General features: G+C 36.3%; 1 protein-coding gene across 3 annotated transcripts in view; it reads left to right on the plus strand.

The window, feature by feature from the left end:
* LOC137396563 (cyclin-dependent kinase-like 1) overlaps positions 1-23,962 on the plus strand; it is a 29,992-nt gene that overhangs the window by 540 nt on the left and 5,490 nt on the right. The window contains exons 1-5 of one of the 3 annotated variants that reach the window (XM_068082877.1): positions 1,609-1,624; positions 15,679-15,888; positions 17,068-17,189; positions 17,933-18,005; positions 19,491-19,581. In XM_068082877.1, the coding sequence (XP_067938978.1) occupies positions 15,721-15,888; positions 17,068-17,189; positions 17,933-18,005; positions 19,491-19,581 (454 nt within the window). In that variant the 5' untranslated portion in view covers positions 1,609-1,624; positions 15,679-15,720. Of the gene's footprint in view, positions 1-1,608; positions 1,625-8,603; positions 8,717-15,678; positions 15,889-17,067; positions 17,190-17,932; positions 18,006-19,490; positions 19,582-23,962 lie in introns of those variants that run through there. The other 2 variants (XM_068082876.1, XM_068082878.1) reach the window with 2 other exon arrangements.

Consider the following 23,962-nt stretch of genomic DNA (forward strand, 5'->3'; position numbering starts at 1 on the left):
GCCCTGACCCACAACATTCGGTGCCATTCTATTATAAAAAGAGTGCTTATATTGGTCTATCCTAAAATGTGGGTGGACTACTCCATGACAGGTTTGGTGGGATGGGTTAAAAGAGATATAGTTATTGAGGTCTAGTTCGTATAGACCAAACTCAATTCTTTTTAAAAATTTCAAATCCAAATCTTCTCTTCTATCTTTTAGTTCCTGGATGTTATTTACACGCATGCACTCTGTGACACTATCCATAGGTCCGAGTCTGAAAATCCATCGAACCCCCCCCCGTCTTTGAATTGTTTCTAATTTGTCAGTTAAGCCTTTTGCGTGCGGTGACCATACCTGACAGGCATATTCGAGTAATGGTCGAACAATTGTGTTATAGGCGACAATTTTTGTTGATATGCTTGCATTAAAAAGGCAGCGTCGGATAAGTCCGAGTGCCTTATTACTTTTCTTAGTAATGTTTAAAATATGCTCGTGCCACTTGATGTCGCTTTGTATGAAAACCCCCAAATATTTCAGACCATTCGCCTGTGGTATAAAAATTCCGTTCATAAAAAGTTTAAAATCTGGTGTCGACCTGCCCACCTGCATGTGGATACACTTTTCTGGATTGAATGTCATGCCCCACTGTGTGGCCCAATGCTGTAATGCTGTAACGTTAGTCTGCAAAGCCAGCTGGCTGGTGTTTGTCAAATCCATGCACAGCAGAGTATCATCGGCATACAGTCGACAGTCAGCGTCTTTCACACAGAGTGGCAAGTCATCGATGTAAAGAATAAACAATAGGGGTCCCAGCACTGAGCCCTGGGGTACTCCTGATTTAATACTAAAATTATGTGATGTATAACCATTCACTTGAACTACATAATGATTTAATCAGCGGTAATGTTGGCCATTCCCTTACGGCAACTTTTACTCGCTGACAACGTTGACGCACGCCTGTGCCCGAATCAAACTACACTATCAAAAATGGCATATTGGAGCCTTTTGTTTGATATCATAAGATAATTTGAGCCAAACTAATTATTACTAAGTGCAGCGGAATGTGTCTGAACAAATGACCAGCTTTTGCCTGCTATGTCTAAAGTTATCCTAAATTGCTCGATTGCCTAATGATTTACGTGATACTATCGATGACTTGCCTGAGAACATAGGAATGCGGTTAATATCTGGGTAGAATAATGTTGACTCCAAAAGGGCCACGAGGTGTGATTAGAAGTGTAATAATATATTTGTTATTACTCTTTATTACATCACTCTATGCTAGGAGATGAGACAGACTTTTGATCAATTCAAGCAGTAAGAATATCAAGTATAAACCATGTTATTAGCATGACTACCAGTCAGCTAAGGGATGCCATAAACTTATGCTAAACACAGTTGTCTTTCACTGTAAAACTTTGTTTTACTAATAAACCCCTGCCTTTGCTCTAGATGTATATTACAGTTTTATGTTGGAGAGGATGAACAGAAAAGTTGAAATTTTAAATGAGCCTCATTTTAGAGACATTGATTAGTTGGCACGTTCAGAAGAAATGGGATTTTGTGAGCCATTGACTTGGTCTTATCATGTGGTGAACAAGAACAAATCATCAACCGTTTAACTGCAGAATGACAAGTCATGGTAGGGCTATGCTTATTTTACAAGTACAGTGCACCATAGAGATACGATGTTGATCCGTTCTGAGGTTGACATCGTATGGTGAAAAAATCGTATGCAGGGGTATAGAAACCATTGTAATTATACAATGCAATAAAAAATGTTTATATACACACACACATATATATATACAAAATTTTATAAAAATGTTATACATATTGAAAATTAGTAACGAAATAGTATGTTAACTTTAGTAACTATAGTTACCTACAGTAGCTGCATTGTATTAAGTGCACCTAGTGATGATGATCTGCAAAATTGTCAAATGCAACACCATGTGTGTACGAAATGCAGTACGCACGGTAAGGAGTTCTTACTAGCAAGACATACGTACAACATAAGCTTTATTTTCACTTCAAATATGTTTAGCTTACTAAACACACATTCAAAGCTAATTAAAGCTGAGCATGTATTTTTAACTATTTCACTAAATTTTAACTTTCCATCACTAAAATCTTTTCGCTTCCCAGCTTTTAATATAGCCTTTAGCGAGTCTGGTTAAAACCTTTTTAAACCTAACTTGAGCGTAAAAGCTGCGCGTTGCAATTCTCAAAAGCGGCCTCGCGTACACTTGACCATATAATGGCCATCAAAGAATAAAATTTTATTTACTACACAATGTACGCACATACATTTGGAGTAACGTGACTTGAGCTGTTGCTCTAGTTTATTTTTTTTGGGTTGGGAAAATCCGAAATTGCCATGAAGACACAGCTTTGCTGCTGGTACAGAGAGTACTCGAAGAAAATAAGCTTACTTAGTGCGGATTATCATTTATTGAGGATGACGCTTGCTCGTGCCCTGTAAATGCTGGTACAGTGCAGAAAATTGCTAGCTAGCTAACATTTGTAAAATGATTCAGAGAGGGTTGTACAGTAGTTTGTCTTGAATGAAATGTGCACGAAAATCAATGTGACCATACATGCAGAAGTTTGTACGTACTTATACCCTAAAGGGCATGGTTTTAGCAACTTTTAGAAAGTAATATGGGAGTGTCAACTATCTTGAGTAGCTAGTTATATATGAGTTACGTACATACGATGATTTGTGTTTATGTAGTAATAAAAAACAGGCCCATCTGCAAAGACATGGTTAAACAAGAAAATCAAACATAAAATCAAAATAAAATAAATAGAACATAAATGTATTGAATAAAGCACGAAAAACATGCCGCACAAAGAAGATTTATAATGATATGTATTGTTTTTTATGTACCAGTTCATATCGGTAAATTAACACTTTTCTGCCAATGTAGGTTTTTATGTCTCTTCTACATCCCGTTTATTGCTTTCAACTCCTTCAAGTCGTCAGTCGTAAGCTCCTCCTTGTGCTTGCTTTAACGAATTTCTTATTTTTGATAATTGCAATTGTTGATTGGTTGCGACCATATTCCTTGGCAATATTAACAATACAAACGTCTTCTACCTATTTGTTTATGAACTCCAACTATGTTGTCATGGAAATCATTCTTTCTTTGTCTTGTAGAGGGGTTATAACGCTAAAAATTAATACTCACTCTCGATTATGTGCTTTTCACAAAATTTCTCACGTGGAACGCTGACCTGAGAGAAGTCGGTCATCGTGTCGGTTTTAAACGTTGTGAAAATGTCTTTGGCAAACCGCATTCCGGTCTCTTTGTTATTTTGATGTGCGTTTTGAGTACACCGATTGTCAAATTTTAACTCGGGCGAAACTGTTCTCGAATTCGTATGGTGAAATAAAATTCGTATAGCGATATGAAGATCTCACGATGTTCAACTTCGTAAGGTGACAACATCGTATACCGGTGTAATCGTATCTCGAGGGTGCACTGTAATAACTTTATGATGCACTGTAATGCGGGCGACGCCAAATAGTAGACCAGCACAATGTTTCGGTTTGATCCGGTGGTTGCGATTAGTTTCTATTCAATCGAGTTGAATCTCATATTTTCGGACGTCAGACAAAACTGGAAACACCGGTGTGAGTTTGAGGTGTGAGTTTGAGGTGCGACTTTTTGGTGCGGTTTCGGTTTCCATATCATAAAAACTGTGCATGCGTGCTTGGACAGTTACACAGAATCTTCCATGGAAATTGACACTATTTTTTCTTGAAAGGTTTTTTTAATCTTTGCTTTACATTTACCTAAATATCACATTCCTTCTTGAAAGCTATTTATCCTTTCTGCTGCCATAAATACATTTATGTGTTTTTTAGGGTCCACTGCCATAGACGCATTTTGCGACTTTCCCAGCAATTGCGTAGTGGCCTGATTTTATGATTCGTTGACAACATAAGCAATGGTCTTTAAGAAATTAATAAATTATTTAATTTTAATTAATAAATTTATTTAATTAATTAATAATTTATGAAATTGACAGCGTTGTTCGAAGATTTCTCTATAAAATTACCTAAAGCAACGAAGCAATTTTAAACTTTTGTTTGAAAATTTCTAATCTAAAAACCAACATTTTTTGTGTGAGTTCATTAAGTATCACGTGCGAGTCAGAAAACAGGTAATTAGTTATGTTGATGACATTATAGCCAATTCAGGTTTTTGTGATTATACAGATAATTAAAGTAGCAGCACTGCCTCTGATGGTGGTGAAAGTAATAATTTTGTAAGAGTAAGAAACATTGTGGAGGATCATTTTAGCTTCGCATCGATTGTAGCTTCACATAGCTTTATCATCGCACAAAGTATAGATCCATTGAATTGTTGCATATCAATGTTAGTTAAAATGTTGTCAAAATAAAATATGTAACAAAAATGTTCTAGATGGATTGGAAAAAAACTACTGTAGATATATATCATGAAGCAATATCGGCAATTTTCGATAAAATGGCTTTCACTGGGCAAATACCCGCATTTGTACACGGTTGGCAGTGAAAGGGTTAAATTTCATAACAAAAATCTGAAGTTAGGGTTCATGAATTGAGGATGTTCAGGTTGCCACGGTGTCAGGTTGCCACGGTGTCAGGTTAACCGCAAGCAATTGTGACATCGTTTGACATCGTTGTGAGTCCTCGTGTGTGTCGGTTATTAACGGTGTTCAATTGAAGTTGAGGTCGATAGCCGAATTGGCATAAGGAGACAAATCACGCAGGTCTACTAAATAGTGTTCTTGCGTTTAAGCATTGGCTAGTCTAAAGCATTCACACTGTTATCACCTTATATTGTGACAGTTAGCTTTTAATTCTGTAGGTTCAATAGAAACTTTATATTTTATTCGTATCACATTACTTTATCATTGCAATGAAGCTATGAATTCTGCACCTGATGATATCGAGTGTGAATTCTGTGGAGTGATGAATGAGAAGATAGTTGATCCAAAACAGCTTCCGTGAGGCCACATACACTGTATGCCGTGCCTCAGATCACACTGTGAAAAGAACAAGATTTTCTGGTGCGGCCTTGAAAGCTGCGGGTAAGTAATATTCACCAAAGTTGTGATGCTTACAGTGTGTATATTTAATATGTTTGGGAAGAAGCTGGTAAGAATCATTCATCCCTTGGGCCCTGTTATTGGTTTAGAAGGCCAATCTTATTGAGACTGTCTCTCAGATATTTTAGTGACGAGTATATTAACCCTTTGACCAGGTATAAGCCCCCCCAAAACAACTGAAACTTGTGTAATTTATTTTCGAAAATTCAATAAAATCGATATTTTATGAACATGCATAGCTCAATTCTTAAATTTGTTTCTATGGACAAAAACTTTTGTACATAAGTATTCATTCACATATCTACTACTCATAAAACGATACAACCATGTGCAATTGTCCCTGTATGAAATGCTTGGAAGCATTTTTCCTCGGTAGAGTCAAAGGCTAAAACGTAGCCGTGCGAGCCACCATAACGATCGTTTTCTCTGTATATTCCAAGTACCCTAGGACACTTACGTATTCGCGGCATCTAACTTTCGCGTTTTCGCGGTATCATCCTCTCGCGAAAGTTTCATGTGCGAAACTAAACTATCATAACAAACGAGCGAAAAAGCGAAACTAAATAGCTTTGTTCATTGATACTGTAAAATGGAATTTTATAACGACATTTATTTTAACGTTTTTAATGACCACTATATCATCGTTAAAATATAAACAAACAAAATAATTTGACTATCAAAATTTATTACGTTATTATTTTGCAATTAATTATGATTATTTTCCCATTAAGAATGCTTTATAATGATAGGAATTTGATGTCAATGCACACGAATTAGTAGATTATCGTTTGCTGGGGACATCAATCAATGCAGTGAGCACCGTGTAGTGAAAGAAAATAAGACACATGCACTGACACTCGCAGTACTACACAAGCAGCATGGCTCTGGAAAGGTTTGGATTCACCACTGACACCTCTTCAATAACTTGTAATTTTTTGAGATTTGTTTTGTTTTAAGTGATGTGACTGACGAGACGTTTTTAAATTAAAATAGGCAAAACATGACCGCAGTTAAAACGCTCAGGAAAAGACATATTTTTCTTTTGAGCGTTTTAACAAAGATCAATTTTGCGGATTTTATTTTAAGGTCATTCGGAGGCTTTTACGTTTTCGATGGGACATGGCCAAGCGGGTGTTTGATAAAACTTAATCTTCTGCAAACCTTTATAAAAGTCGTTAACAAAAATATTTTGCCTCTGATGATGATAATAATGATGCCTAAGAACTACTAGAAGTTGATGATTGTCTCTATGGCTTGGAATGAAGTGATATTCCACAGCGATAAAAACCGCGTCCATGGCCGTTGGGCAAATAACTTTTCGAATAAATGATGTTGAGGTCGAGTTATCTGAAGGAATTTATCATTGCGTTGGAACTGACCAAACAAATCCGTTTGAGTTGACCTTGTGTTTGAGATGAAATGTTACATTTTATCTGAGGGCGAGTTATCCGAGTTGGACTGCACTTACCGTAAAAAATTCCCAAAAAGTTGGGGCGGCTCAGCCGGTCAGCTAGCTGCCCCAGTGAAAACGGGCTGGTTGATAGTCTAAGAAACAAATGGCAGCAAGCGATCAAATTGCATTATCGACCTTGCCCACACCATTCTACCTGCGGTTCACAATTACAAACTAGTCGCAAATTGAAAAAAATTTTTATCGGTGAACTGAACCTGAGGAATCTAATTATGTTTGTTCCACTGCATTTATTTTTACATCAATATATTTTCGCACTCATCAGAGATGCGAAGTTAAGTTGCTCCGAAATTTTAGTCTGCGAGCTACTCACGAAACTAAACACTAGCGAAATATAAGTGTCCTAGGGTATATTAAAAGTCCAAAAAGTTCACATCACTTCTATCATTGGAATTATTTTTATTCTGATCAGACAAAAAATTACTAACGATCGCAGGATCAAATAATCTTTTATTTTACCGTTTTGAAAGTCAAGCCGATGTTGACTGGTTTTTCCAACTTTTATTCTTTTCCAAGGAGTCTCGATTTGTTTAGCTTTTAGCACAAAGCAACGCCTCTCAGATAATCGTTTCATATTGTAAATCATCAACCAATATCTTGTTGATGATATTTAATATTACTAGTGTTCATATCCTTTGTTTAACGTTACCAGGCGACAGCTTTATAAACGTCTACCGAAATAAACATTAATGTTGTTTCCCCCCCCCCCCCCCCCCCGTAACCGGTAAACGACATTTTGGTCGTTTCCCCTGCCAAAGGGTTAATTCTAATAATAATTAATTCAGGGTTCAAATTCATTCAATTCTGTTTCTTAGTCTGACTTTCTTACCACCAAAGTTGTTAATAATAATTGTGGTTATCTGATAATAAAGAGTGCTTTGTAACAGAACAAGTTAACTGATAGATGAAAAATGGTCAATAAAACTCTGTATTATTAATAATATGTCGACATCTATTTGATTTACATTTAAAGGAAGTGAGCTGCCCTGTATTATTTTATTAAAGGTTGATTTCCAACAAAATTCACTTTACAGTTATTTGGTATCAAAAGATTCACCAAGTCTTACTGCGCTGCGTTGTAGGTGCAGAATATGTGGAATTGTGATTACAAGCTCTTAAAAGCTCAAAAACCAAAAGCCGCCGTGGATTGAAATCAGTTTATTTTTCTGACGTATTCATTACATTTGGTTATTGTTTTGTCACACGATGTTCTCACGTGAATTGAAAGGCCAATAAAAGGCTCATAATCAAACTTCTTGTAGCCTTAGATTATGACAAATACTTTGGGTTTTACCAAACACCCCATATAAAATAAAGATACTCGCTACTTGACAGTTTTGTTTCGGCTTGGTTTAGTCGTAATCTGGTCATGTGAACCATACTTTGTGATTAATTTCTGCAGCATTTTATAATTATCACGGGTGACCAACAGGCTCGTCTTGTTTATCTAACAATGATAAGTACTCCTTCGAGCTAACGTTAAAAGTTAAACAAATTTTTATGCTTGGTTATAGGATATCAGTGCTGAAAGTGACAGCCTTACAATGATGATAAAACAAATGCATAAGAACAATAAACATGGTCCTATTGAATATGTTAAGCATATTTGAAAATATTTCGACGAGTGAAGTTGCATGAAAGTGTAAACAGAAACCATCTCTCACAACTACATCACAATTGAGCCGTTTTGAAAAGCGAATCCAAACTATGGCGGTCTCATGTGGCTGTGATTAACTGTTCGTTTTTGAGCTTTTAAGAGCTTGTAATCACCTTTCACATATTTTGCACCTACAACGCAACAGGGTAAGAGATGGTGAATATTTTTATATCAAATAATGGTAATGTGAATTTTTTTGCAAGTCAAGCTTTAAGTTTTGATTTTTCACATTTCCAGATCAATCACTGGGACAGAGATTCTGCTGTAACTGTAATGTGTTTTGTTTCAAAAAATTAAACTACGTTTTGGCTTATTTTAGGACCACGACAATGCCCTGGATGGTCATCATACAGACTCCATGAGCCAGAATATGTCAAAGGAGAGCCAACATCTGCCTGACATCTGTAGAAAGCATGAGAATCAGCCACTGGTGTTGGAATGTAAGGTCTGCCTCACCATCAGCTGTATGAAATGTTTAGCAGATTCAACCAAATGTGAGAAAGGTAAGTTTATTGACTAAACACTGCACTTTCTACAGATAGTAGAGGACATCCAATTACTAAAGAACAATGAACAAATATTGAGAGTGTTATTAGGTAAATTCACAGGAAGTTTTGGCTGCAACTGATGCTAATGGTAAATGCCAGTAAAGCTCACGCGCAGGTTATGGTTACCCTGTTATACAGTTTTTTCACCTTTTGATGTGGAACACAATTACCCCCTATTACTTTTCTAACATCAACAAGTTTCCTCCAAAGTTTAAGTTTGGTAATTGCTGTGCTGAATACAGTAGAATAGCAAAGATGCCAATATGCTATTAACAAATATTTTGTACATCTACAAAAAGGCAAAACAAAATATGTTCACAGTAAAAAGCAGTTTTACCTATTCCTAGTATATTGCTATCAAGGGGTCAAGGCTAATATAAAGATACTTTCAACGATACTCCATATGTGACAGTGAGACTAGTAGACCGACGCTGTAATGTCTACACTTACCAATCCTCTTTGTATTTATGAACAATTGCGCAGCTATCCTAATTGATTTTTTTTGTCAACACGTTTAACAATCTATTACGACGAATTAGATTGTTGCGTAAGTTATGTTCATGCATAATGTTATATTAAAGTTATAAACAGTGAAACTCGGATAACTCAAACTTCAAGGGATCGAGCAAAAGTGTTCGAATTATCAGAGTGTTCAAGTTATCAGAGCTCTGTCACAAGTCCATGTATTTACTTATTTATTAGTAGATACATGAACGTATACAAACTATAATATAAATCAAAAGCACAAATGGCTTGTTTCAAATTAAATGCTTCTAATGTAAAGTTTAAAACGTTTTTACCAAAAAGTATAGAGATTTTTCTATCACTTGAGATTGGTTTGTTGTTTGAGGTGATGTTATTGCCAGGACGTTTTTTAGATTGACATTGGCAAAACTTGATCGTTGCTGAAATGCTCAAAAGAAAAGACATCTTTTTCTTTTGAGCGTTTTACCCACGATCAATTTTGCCGATTTTTCTTGAAGTTTATGCAAAGATTACCTTACTTTACTTGGCATTCGTTAAGAGCAACACTCCGAGGCAGTTCAATTAAAAGTTTTACGAGGTTTTGCGGTACATTGTATATCACTAACGTTTTTTGAATGGATACTTATTGAATGTACACACGTATTCTGTGTTTAGGTCAAACGATGAATAGTTTTTTTTAGCTAAGACAACGTATAGGTTTAATTACAACAATTTTTAAGACGTTTTAAGCATTCAACATTCCGACGTTGCTTCAACACGGAATCCACGTCGGAAAACTATTCATCACGGGCTAGCCGGGTCACACACTCAAGGATTTTCGCCACGCGAAAATCCTTGCGCCCGTGACCTGGCTAGCCCGTGCTATTCATCGTATAGCAGTATAAATCAAATTTCACCAAACCTTTAGAACAGTCGTTGACAAAAATATTTTGCCGATGGAGGTAGTAACGACGCTTATGAATTACGAAAAGTTGAGGTTTACTTCTATGGCTTGGAATAAAGTGATTTTCTAAAGCGATAGCAACCGTTTCGGTAGCCGTTGGGCAAAAACAGTTCGAATTAACAGTGTTGAGTTCGAGTTATATAGAGCCATTTATCATTGCGTGGGAACGGACCAAGCAAATCCAGTCGAGTTAACCATGTGTTCGCTATATCCGAGGGCGAGTTATCCATGTTTCACTGTATATGTACATGTAATGAATAGTATTCTGAGCGCACAGCGTTATTTCATCCGGCAGTTTGGCAAATAAACAAACATTCAAATCTATTTTGAAAACTCGCTCGACTTGTCACTTTACGTTTTATGGAATGTTTTATGTAGTAGGAAGGAAAATCTTCGCATAATCTTTCTACATTACCTGAGGTTTACGTCATAGGAGGTATGCATCATAGGAGCCTGAATTTAAAAGAATTAATTACCCTAGGACACTTATATTTCGCTAGTATTTAGTTTCGTGAGTAGCACACAGAGTAAAATTTCGCTGCAACTTAATTTCGCAGCTCTGATGAGTGCGAAAATATAGTTATGTGAAAATAAATACAGTGGAACAAACAAATTAGATTCCTCAGGTCCGGTCCTCTAGTAAAAAAAAGTTGTTATATTTGCGACTAGTTTGTATTTGTAACCCGCAGGTATAAATGTATGGCAGAAATCGATAATTCAACGTGATCGCTTGCTGCCATTTGTTTCTTTGACTATCAATGACGTCTCGGTCCTTTCCGTCGTGACCGATATGGTACCAATATTAGATCTCAAGTATTTATAGCAAGCGATGGCCATGGCACGTTTTGAGTTCACAATATTTCAAATTAAAAAAAAATCAAATACAGTACATGTCTCATAAAAAAGAAAATAGATAACAACCAACATCACAACCAGAACTGTATAACATGGTTGGACCTGGTGAGGGTTGTTATCGTTTTTGGTTGGCAGTAAAATTCATCACTACAATAAGTATTATTTAATTGTATGACTTCACCTACCAGACTTTCATCCTCATCAGTTACAAATTCGGTGACTAAACTGATATCATCATCTTCTTCGTTTGTCTTGGCTTTTCCAAAAAAACTTGTTATCTTAATTTGCTTTGCCATGCTGCTCATTCGGTGTATTAACGAATTTACTAGAAATTTCCCAATGAGCTCAATCACACACAAAATTATCTGCACTTCTAATATGACGATTTTGTTGTGGATATCAATGAACTACAGGGCCGTATTCCCTTGGACAGCTGGCCGGCTAAGACGCCCCAACTTTTTAGGAATTTCATAGTCCAACGGCTATAGAAAGGTTTTTGTCGCTGTAGAATATTACTTTATTCGAAGCCATAGATACAAACATCAACTTTTAGTAGTTCTTAGGCGTCATTATTATCTTCATCAGCGGCAAAATATTCTTGTTAACGACTTTTATAAAGGTTTGCAAAATATCAAGTTTTAGCAAACATCTGCTTGCCCATATCCTACTTAATGAACTTGAAATAAAATCGGCAAAAATGATCTTTGTTAAAACGCTTAAAAAATATGTCTTCTTTCTGAGCTTTTTAACTGCATACAAGTTTTGCCTGTTTTAATTTTAAAACGTTTTGTCAGTCACATCAGCTAAAACAAAGCAAATCTCAAAAAATAGAAAAATGTTGATACTTGCCAATAAAATTTTTTAAAACTTCACGTGAGAGGCCCGGCTGAGGCCCTACATAAGAGAAACCTGTTGGGAGCTTACAGCACCCCCCCTCCTTCTCCACACCCCAGATGTTCATAACTAGTCGTCTAACATTAGCCCCCCAACTTGCAACCGGTGAATACAGGCCTGCGTAGAACATAGCTATTTAATTTCGAATTTTCGCTAGTTCGTTATGATAGTTTAGTTTCGCGCATGAATTTTTCGCGTGATGAAGACTCCGCGAAAACGCGAAAGTTAGATGCCGCGAAAACTTAAGTGTCCTAGGGTACTGTATTATTTGAATATTTATTATGAAGTGATAAACCTTTGAAGATAACATTCATCAGCCGATGTTGCAGCCGTCTAAGACATTGCTCGCTGCAGTGTAGTTTAATGTAAGGACATTGTTCTATTGCTCTTGTAGGTATTAGACAGCTCTGTAATTTGTAGGTGTGTTATGTGTGCACATGCTATTGATATTAAACAGGCTGTAACCTGGCAATGTTGTATCGTCTTTGTATTTGGCAATTTTGTGATCGAGTAAATGGCTAATTACTTTAGAAATGCATGCCTGATTCACACAAAGTAAATTTATATCAATCGTCTGACGTTTGCCCACAGGTAAACAAACCTGTTCGAACGTGTTTTTTTCAACATATGACTTAAGATTTGAGGAAATACTGGCACATGAAACCCAAAGATTTTCAACATTTTATTTTTTAAGTTTTACAGTACATCACAGTTTTGTAAAGGAAAGTATAGGAACTGGCTAACAATTAAATATTAAATGTGAAAAGTAAAAAGAAAATTAGACGATGTCAAAACATCGTTTGGTTAAACATGACCCAGTCCCTGTTAGAGTAAGCATATTTTCATTACGACCTTTGAACTTGTTGATAGCCAAGTTTACGCTGTCACTCTGCGTGTCTGTAAAGAAGGAAAACAATTAAAACCTATTTTTATTTATTTTCCATTTAGTCTTTCGCATAGTTTTATAAAGTACTATTGTATTAATGCTATGCCTAATTACTCTTGATACCTTCTGAAGAGGAAGAGCTATGATATGTTTTCAGGCCAGAGAATATGTTACAGTATAACGATATACAAATATTTGCTCCATTATACGATGGTGTCCAGATAGAAGACAGCCCATACCTGTCATGTAAAAACGAGGACATAGACCATGAAAGATCTGAAAACCTCTAAATGACATACATGAAACATTTAGCATATATATGGTAAAGTAAGAGGATGCAAAGACTTCCTGCTTTGCTATATTTGCCGATTATTTTCCACAGTTGGAAGTGGTTTAGGTAAAAAATAGTGTTGAGGATAACATGTTAGAGGTCATTGTGTTTATTCTTTCGGTATTCATATCACTGGCAGCTCCGATTCTTTATTTTCCAGCAATTGAAACACCAGAATCCGGTCAAACTCATAGAGGTGTTCAAGAGAAAGAAGAGACTACATCTTGTATTTGAATACATCAATCACACGGTGCTCAATAAGCTGGACAGGAACCCGAGCGGGTGAGGACTCAACAATCTCTCTCTTTCTCTCCGTAATCTTAGCTATAATAAGAACAGTGTTTCAATTCGAAACCACGCTAAGAACTTTAGGAAAAATGCTTGTCTCATATTGGAATTGAATTTGGATACTTGGATATTAATTAATTATGCAAATATTAGCTACTCATTACGATCTCTCACGGTGCCCGGTACTGCCAAGCGTCCTAGTATCCAATGAGTTTTTTATTTTTTTCCTTCAGTGAGTGCTCTTGTTTGTGTTCCATGAACTTTCCCTTTTTCTTGTTCCATACAATGCTTCTACCGTATCTACAAAAATCTTTTGGTTTGATGAACTTTTTTGGTATTGTGTGGTATCCATTTTCGTCCTCTGCAATGAGTTCTTTTGACTATGGTCTATAATATTTTGTTTTAGGCAACAATTTCATCTGCTTAGGCTCAATGAGCTCCCCACTTTGTCTAATGACTACAATTGTTTCATATGATGACACAGGAAATGACTTTTTTGACTACTCATTTATTTTCCGAAGTTGTTTGAAACTGGATGATGTTGGTTCCCAAAATGTTAAACTTGGAAGATTCTTTACTTTGGCTAATTCCTTAGATGGCCTTGCTAATTGCTACTGCGGTTGACACTAGAGAGAGGTTTCGCAGCTAGTTCTACTGCATACCTGACCTCTCAACAATATCTAATATCTGTGGTTAATTTTTTTTGCAGGGTGCCAAAAGCGTTGACTAAGACTATTATATGGCAGACGTTACAAGTAGTAAATTTCTGCCACCAGCACAATGTAAGTTTCTGATGTGTCTACTCCCTTTTCCTTGACTATCTCTGACTGTTTACCACGGTGGATTATCTACCCTGGTAGTATCTACTCCCTCTTTCTTGACTATCTCTGACTGTTTACTATGGTGGAGTCTCTACCCTAGTAGTATGTACTCCCTCTTTCTTGACTATCTCTGTCTGTTTACCATTGTGGAGTCTCTACCCTGGTAGTATCTGCTCCCTCTTGACTATCTCTGACTGTTTACTATAGTGGAGTGTTTACTCTGGTAGTGTCTACGCTCTCTTTCTTGACTATCTCTGACTGATTACTATAGTGGATACTCCACACTGATTTTGCAAAAGGCCATTTTTGATTAACTTAAACTCAACTTTAAGTATGCCCAATCCAGTCCAACTCTAATCTAATCCAACTCACTTAATTAACAAGTGTGAGAAATTAATCAGGCATGGCAGGCTGCGAACTAGAAAATAATTAGGACAGAATTGTTAAATTAATTATACTATAAATAGCCACATTATTCCGAAATCTTTCCAAACTCACCCCTTTGACAGAAAAAAAGAATCACTCTTTTTAACTCATTTAGTTGGTTGGTTGCACCGTAACTGCAGATTTTTTTGGTTTGCATCGACATATATTCTCCTTTTTATGATCAATCCCACTGGTTTTATAGACCATGATTACGGTAATCTTACAATAAGTTGATGGGAACTGTATACTTTCAACATTCCTTTACAACGATTTGGTCATTTTTCTAAACATCAAAGTCTATTTTGCAAAGTAAAGCTAATAACAAATATTTTGCATCTCAAAAAGGCGAAGGAAAATATGTTCACTGTAAAAAGCAGTTTTACCTATTCCTAGTATATTGCTATCCAGGGGTCAAGGCTAGGATAAAGATACGCTCAACGGTACTCCATATGTGACAGTGAGACTAGTAGACCGACGCTGTAATGTCTAAACTTACCAATCCCTTTTGTATTTATGAATAATTGTGCAGCTACCCTAAACGCTTTTTTTTGTCAACACGTTTAGCGATCTATTACAACGACGAATTAGATTGTTGCGAAAGTTGTACATGCATATTGTTATAATAAAGTTATATATACATGTGATGAATAGTATTCTAAGCGCACAGCGTTATTTCGTCCGGAAGTTTGGCGACTAAACAAACAAATCTATTTTGAAAACTTTATTTTTCAAATCCATTTTGAAAACTCGCTCGACTTGACACTACGTTTTATGGAATTTTTTATGTAATAGGAAGCAAAAACTTCTCATAATCTTTTTACATTACTTGAAATTTACGCCATAGGAGGTATGCATCATAGGAGCCTGTCCTGTTTAGTCTAGAATAATTAGCTTTGGTCATGGGGGTTAGTAGCTAGTACTGCAGCCAACATTTGCTGTTGATGAATAGACTACTACATACTGATATAGCTAGCCAATGTTTTGCAGTCATACAAACATTGAGTTGGATCGAGTGCAAGCAGTCTAGTCATGGAGAAGTACGATGTAATGACGTGGATAGGAGATGGCTCCTACGATATGGTATACAAGATCAGGGACAAAGACACAAGAGAGATTGTGGCCATTAACATATTTGCGGAGTCCGAAGACGACCTGTTATTCAAAAAGATTGCGATGAGAGAAATTTGCATGCTGAAGGTTAGTTTGTCTTTTATGTCAAGTCCCGAAACATTTAAAAGAATTAATTACTGTATTATTTAAATATTTATTATGAAGTGATAAACCTTTGAAGATAACATTCATCAGTCGATGTTGCAGCCGTCTAAGACATTGCTCGCTGCAGTGTAGTTTAATGTAAGGACATTGTTCTATTGCTCTTGTAGGTATTAGACAGCTCTGTAATTTGTAGGTGTGTTATGTGTGCACATGCTATTGATATTAAACAGACTGTACCCTGGCAATGCTGTCTCGTCCTTGTATTTGGCAATTTTGTGATCGACTTTGCCGGCGTATATGGCTAATTACTTTAGAAATGCATGCCTGATTCACACAAAGTAAATTTATATCGATCGTCTGCAGTTTGTCCACAGGTAAACAAACCTGTTCGAACGTGATTTTTTCAACATACGACTTGAGATTTGAGGGAATACTAGCACATGAAATCCAAAGATTTTCAACATTTTATCTTTTAAATTTTACAGTACATCACAGTTTTGTAAAGAACAGTATAGGAACTGGCTAACAATTAAATATTAAATGTGAAAAGTAAAAAGAAAATTAGACGATGTCAAAGCATCGTTTGATTAAACATGACCCAGTCCCTGTTAGAGTAAGCATATTTTCATTACGACCTTTGAACTTGTTGATAGCCAAGTTTACGCTGTCACTCTGCGTGTCTGTAAAGAAGGAAAACAATTAAAACCTATTTTTATTTATTTTCCGTTTAGTCTTTCGCATAGTTTTATAAAGTACTATTGTATTAATGCTATGCCTAATTACTCTTGATACCTTCTGAAGAGGAAGAGCTATGATATGTTTTCAGGCCAGAGAATATGTTACAGTATAACGATATACAAATATTTGCTCCATCATACGATGGTGTCCAGATAGAAGACAGCCCATACCTGTCATGTGATAAACGAGGACATAGACCATGAAAGATCTGAAAACCTCTAAATGACATACATGAAACATTTAGCATATATATGGTAAAGTAAGAGGATGCAAAGACTTACTGCTTTGCTATATTTGCCGATTATTTTCAACAGTTGGAATTGGTTTAGGTAAAAAATAGTGTTGAGGATAGCATGTTAGAGGTCATTGTGTTTATTCTTTCGGTATTCATATCACTGGCAGCTCCGATTCTTTATTTTCCAGCAATTGAAACACCAGAATCTGGTCAACCTCATAGAGGTGTTTAAGAGAAAGAAGAGACTACATCTTGTATTTGAATACATCAATCACACGGTGCTCAATGAGCTGGACAGGAACCCGAGCGGGTGAGGACTCAATGATCTCTCTCTTTCTCTCCCTAATCTTAGCTATAATAATAACAGTGGTTCAATTCGAAGCCACGCTAAGAACTTTAGGAAAAATGCTTGTCTCATATGGGAATTGAGTTCGGATACTTGGATATGGAAATTAATTAATTATGCAAATATTAGCTACTCATTACGATCTCTCACGGCGCCCGGTACTTCCAAGCGCCCGAGTATCCAGTGAGTTTTATTTTTTCCCTTCAGTGAGTGCTCTTGTTTGTGTTCCATGAACTTTCCCTTTTTCTTGTTCCATACGATGCTTCTACCGTATCTACAAAATTATTTTGGTTCGATGAACTTTTTTGGTATTGTGTGGTATCCATTTTCGTCCTTCGCAATGAGTTTTTTTGACTATGCTCTATAATCTTTTGTTTTAGGCAGCAATTTCATCTGCTTAGGCTCAATGAGCTCCCCACTTTGTCTAATGACTAAAATTGTTTCATATGATGACACAGGAAATGACTTTTTTGACTACTCATTTATTTTCCGAAGTTGTTTAAAACTGGATGATGCTGGTTCGCGAAATGTTAAACTTGGTGGAGTTTTTACTTTGGCTAATTCCTTAGATAGCCTTGCTAATTGCTATTGCGGTTGACATTAGAGAGAGGTTTCGCACAGATATTAGATATTGTTGAGAGGTCTAGTTCTACAGCCTATCTGACCTCTCAACAATATCTAATTTCTGTGGTTAATTCTTTTTGCAGGGTGCCAGAAGCGTTGACTAAGACTATTATATGGCAGACGTTACAAGCAGTAAATTTCTGCCACCAGCACAATGTAAGTGTATGATGTGTCTACTCCATTTTCCTTGACTATCTCTGACTGTTTAGCATTGTGGAGTCTCTACCCTTGTAGTATCTACTCCCTCTTGACTATATCTGACTGTTTACTATAGTGGAGGCTTTACCCTTGTAGTATCTACTCCCTCTTGACTATCTCTGACTGTTTACTATAGTTAAGTCTCTACCCTAGTAGTATCTACTCCATCTTTCATGACTATCTCTGATTGTTTACTATAGTGGAGTCTCTTCCCTGGTAGTATCTGCTCCCTCTTCCTTGACTATCTTTGACTGTTTACTATAGTGGAATCTCTAACCTGGTAGTATCTACACTCTCTTTCATGACTATCTCTGATTGTTTACTATAGTGGAATCTCTACCGTGGTAGTACCTACTCCCTCTTTCATGACTATATCTGACTGTTCAATATAGTGGAGTCTCTACCTTGCTATTCTTCACTCACATTATTAGTTTTCCCTACCAGACTCTGCACTCATTTACTCGTAGACTCATTTTCCATCTTCCCTTTTTATCCCAATCATATATGGTTGCTAACTATAGAGGATATTTTGCTTTGGTTGTCTCCACTGCTAAAATCGTTTCATCCACTAGTTCAATTTAAGTGCCAGAATCTGGGCAATATTTACTTATTCAACCTCAAACCTTGAGAGGCATATTTCTCTTCTCAGTAGTTCTCTAGTAGTTCCGTTCACATCTTCTAAGCTCTTAAGCGTGATCAGTTTGTTTTCCAATGCAGTCACGCACCTGTTCGTGAGTGACACAATGTAAACACAGATTTGCCCTTACACCTGAAGTAATTTCCGAAAGTTGATGTTAAAAGTTTGTGCTTAAAAAATAAAAGGAAAACAAGTTGCAATAAAGCATAAAGTTTGTATAAAACATTAAAAGAAATTAAAATTACATTAAAAGAAACATACAAGTTGTTTGTATACACCATATCCTGTGTATGTCAGAGTAGGCTATCAGTGTCTCTACCAGTGCCTCCACTTCAGAGACTGTGTATAGCTGAGTCTACACTTACATTTGTGTTTCTCTTGAGTGGGGTAATAATAAGTGGTTTTTATTTAGTATTTTAAAACTAATTTTGTTTTTCAACATGTAACTCAGTGAGTTTTTTTTCATGATTTTATACATTTACATTTTTTTCTCATGATATTTGTAATTATCTAAAGTTTTTATGAAGGAGTTTTCATAAGTTTTCCTCTGGTGAAACGGATTAAATAAATTACTGCGTATTCTTATGGGAATATCGGTTTCAACATAATTGTTTTACCATACAAAGCAAGTCCTAGAACAAACTAACTTTGTATGTAGAGGTGTGATTTCTTTTGTGAATTCTCTCTCGGACTGTTTCACTTCTATAGGGACTCAAAAAAGTTGCTTCATTTGCCTTACTGAAGCTGCATGTTTTTACCTTTTTTTGTGCACTACACTTAATGTTACGCCATATTTCTTGTTTTAGTGCATTCACCGAGATGTGAAACCAGAAAATATACTTATAACCAAGTCAGGCAAAGTCAAGTTATGTGATTTCGGATTTGCACAGCTTTTAAGTAAGTTGGATAGATTATGTATTTCTAGCTGTCTCGTGTTTCATCGTGCACTTACCACCGGCTGCCTTTGTTTGCTACCGAGTTTGTTGCACTAAAGAGGTCTATTATAGCACATTCCTAATACTATTAGATCAACTCACAAGCCTTTTACAGCAGCTCTTATTCTGGCGGAATGCTTATGAAACATGAGAAGTTGTTCTCATTGCACACAAATGCTGTTGGTAATACGCATTATTTCCATTCTTTCTCACGGTCTAATCTAAAATTATATGATATTGTCATTATTCAAACATTTGATTTTGTACGCTATATTAGTACATTTTATTGATATATCATTATTTTTATATTCTAGATAATCAATTAAACAGACATCCTTTGTAATAGCAAAGTCTGCACTTGAGATATGCCGCACTTGTCTCAATATCTTGTTGTTTTCGTCGGGGTTTGTTCTCTACAAATGTGTACAAATGAAACAATTATCCATTTTAGGCCTTTCACTAATGTGTATAATTATATAAAATGCCAAATTCAAATCTTTAATATCTAGCTCATGAAAACACTAACATTTGCTCATTCATTAGAATATTTGGAATGAAGGTTTAATATTGCGATACCACTATGTGAATACACACAACTATTCGGATATGTTAGTGAGCACTTGTTAGCGCTTGTCAGAGTGTTAGTCTGCCATGCTGAAAACTGGAGAGACGCTTTATGACACGATAATTTTTCTTTTCCGTCAATCATGGCTTTGGGCAGACATTCTAGTATCATCATATAGTGTTATCATCATATCATGTATCAAGACCTACAATGCTGACCTATTGAAAGGTGTATTAGTAAAATGGCAACTACTTGAGTATTATATAGTATGTTGCTAAGTGAGGCTGAAAACATGGCATGAAAACTTGTTGATATCGATAGTCAACAATGCATAGTTTGCAGTGTATGCGAGTTCTATCTGGGCAAGAGCAGGATATAGCATACGTGTTATAAGGATATCTGATTAAAAACATGGCTAAAGATAGAGAGATTTTGTTTAATAAATGGCTTTTACAGCCAAGCATCTACACCTGACAACTCTTGGCAGATGTTTGACCTGTGATATCTCTCTATTTCTGACACAGAACAGTCTGTTCAAATAATTCTTGAAACTTGGTGGCTTAACCTATGCAAAGAGTGTTTGAATGAGTCAGCAGATAGATAGCATGCACTGGTTGTAAGCACCTGCAGCTCAGTGTCAACCAGGCTCAGCTTCTATTCTCAAAGTAATAGTCCATTAGGGCCTCTACTTCAAGGAATAACAACGAAACCGACGAATGACACAGGCCGCAACTTATGTTTGTGTTAGAATTGCATTGAGCTGTCCCCGATTTCACCCACATTTTTCTCCACTATTTCAATCGTTCATTCGTATTTTCTATTCATCGCTGTGAATAATTGATTGTTGGCGTATAATTGCCTTAAACTTAGTTGTATTGGCTAATCGCGCTCGATTGTTATGAGTAAATGGGCTGTGATCGCGTTAGCTCAGTCACAACTGAATAATCCATAATGGGTCGCCTCATACATCGACCTGGGCGTCAAAGAGCACCAGCTGGCAGTGTCTTCTCATGCAAATAATCAACAGCGTTCATCCGCAACGCTCCAGATTGTCTTTCTTCCATTTTTTGTGTCGTGGTGTCTTGTTTAGAACTATCTAGTGTCTTTGCAAGCAGATACGTCATCATTATGATACAGTTTAGTCTTAAACCATAACTGCCACATACAACTTTTATCGTATTTACTAGGTAAATCAGACACACTGATTCCGATTTTGTACTCAAAATAAAGATTGGTCCACTAACTTTCAGAGTGATGAAGGCTTTTTACAGCGTTTTAATATCAGTCTCGAAAACAACACGATTGGCACAACAAGCTCCGCCCATAAATATGTGACGTACGCTAGCTTTTTAGGAACAGAAATTGGGGACATTTAGTCCGATTTAGAATGATAGAGATAGGTGTTTTAAAACAAGTTATTATCTAAATTCAGCCTTGAAAATAATCTGTTTTTCTGAAAAATAGGTAAGCTGTTTAACCTTGCATATTTAAAAATGAGTTAAAAAAGTTTAAAAACAATGCTAGATCGGGATAAAATCGCGTTTTTTGAGCTCATTTTTATCGGTGTTCAGCCTATTAACCATCCTGTAGCAAGCTACGAGCAGTTTTAAATAGTTTATCTACCTTTCATAAAAGACTGAGATTATTTTGAAGGCTGAATTTAAATAATAATGGGTTTTAAGACACCCATCTCTATCATTCTAAATTGGACTAAACATCCCTAATTTCCATTCCTAAAAAGCTAGGCTACGGCACATATTCATGGGTGGAGCTTGTGCCGATTGTGTTGTTTTCGAGACAGATGTTGAAACGCTTTATCAAAGCCTTCATGACTTTGAAAGTTGGTTGAACAATCCTTATTTTGAGTACAAAATCGGAATCAGCGTGTCTGATTTACCTAGTAAATACGATAAAAGTTGTATGTGGCAGTTATGGTTTAACATACAAGCTATAGAACAGGGCATATTTCTGAAATCGTGGGTAAATTTATGAAATTGGTCTGAGCACCTACATGTAGCTTGTAGTTTGTATGAAGAAAATCCTTATTTAATAATAAGCCTTGATGAGACAAAGATGCACTAAATATTTTGTTGTTTGATGTTAGGGCCTCTTCCTGTTCCTATGCAACCTGCTAATTTAAAATTGCTTAAAGGTTGACTTGCAACAAAATTCACATTACAGTTATTTGGTATCAAAAGATTTACCATGTTTTACTCTGCTGGGTTGTAGGTGCAAAATATGTGGAAATGTGATTACAAGCTCTTAAAAACTCAAAAACGAACAGTTAGTCGCCGCCATCCCAAAACTGCCGTAGATTAGAATCTCTTTCCAAAACGGCTCAAATGGGATGTAATTGAACAAGATGGCTTCTGTTTACACTTTCATGCAACCTCATTCGCTGAAATATTTTCACAAATATACTTCACGCATTCAATAAAACCATGTCTATTGTCCTTATGCGTCTATTTCACCATCATTGTAACGCTATCACTTTGAGCACTGAAATCTTAAAACCTACCGTGAAAACTCGTTTAATTTTTAACCTTCGCTCGAAGGCGTGCATATCATTCTCTGGTAAACATGACGAGCCTGTTGGTCACCTGTGATAGTCGAAAATTGCTGCAAAAAGTATTCGCGCTGTTTGGCAGGAAGTATGGGTCACATGATCAGATTACGACTAGACCATTAGATCAAGCCGAAACAAAACTGTAAAGTAGCGAGCATCTATATTTGATATGGGCTCTTCGGTAAAACCTGAAGTGTTTGTCATAAATTAGTGCTATGAGAGGTTTTATATTGAGCATTTTATAGGCCTTTCAATTCACGTGATAACATCATATGTCAAAACAATAGTAAATGAGTCAGAGAAAGTAAATAGTCAGAGAAATAAATTAATTCCGATCTACGGCGGTTCCGTGATGGGGATGATTAATTGTTCGTTTTTGAGCTTTTAAGAGCTTGTAATCGCATTCCCACATATTTTGCACTTATAACACAGCAGAGTAAGACTTAGTGAATCTTTTGATACCAAATAACTGTAATATAAATTTTGTTGCAAGTAAACCTTTAAGAAGCTCTGTATGCCTCCATCAATAATGCATCAACAAGGGGATTACTCTATTAATTCTGAGGATGACCTGCAGCGGGTCCAATAAAACGATCATTTGTCATACATATAAATCTCAGTGTTTGTCTGTCATTCATGTGTCCAGTTATAGCGATGCATTTATAGGAACAAACAATCCGCTTCATATTGGATTTGAACTTGGAACCTTCAGTTTTACAGACAGGCGTAGTACACATCCATTACATGCTTACAGTACATGCAGTACATCCATTCATGCTTAATGCTTCAGCTAGCGCTAAGCGTGAAAACACACAAAAAGAAAAATACATCCCCATGCGTGAAGCACAATGCTTGAACCCACATGGTCAGCAAGACTATTGTAATCAGTAAAGATCTGTAGAAGGCAATACAGCCAGTTCAGTATGGATTACACAGAAATTTATACAAAAATAAACACAATAGGCTTACATAGAAATAAACAAACACCTTCATTTAAATGTTAGAATAGTAAATGTTGTATATGTTGACTAAAAATACATTTTCTAGGCAGAAATTTTTTATTGTCCTTAAACTTTTTTATTATAGACCAACGTTTTGAAACAGGGCGTCTCAAATGACACACTTCTTTGGTGTGTGTAGCCAAACCCTCACTCCACTAGGGTACCCCTTCTTTGGTGTGTAGCCAATCCCTCACTTCACTAGGGTACCCCT

The sequence above is a fragment of the Watersipora subatra genome, chromosome 5, assembly GCF_963576615.1.
Source record: "Watersipora subatra chromosome 5, tzWatSuba1.1, whole genome shotgun sequence".
Classification (NCBI taxonomy): Eukaryota; Metazoa; Bryozoa; class Gymnolaemata; order Cheilostomatida; family Watersiporidae; genus Watersipora; species Watersipora subatra.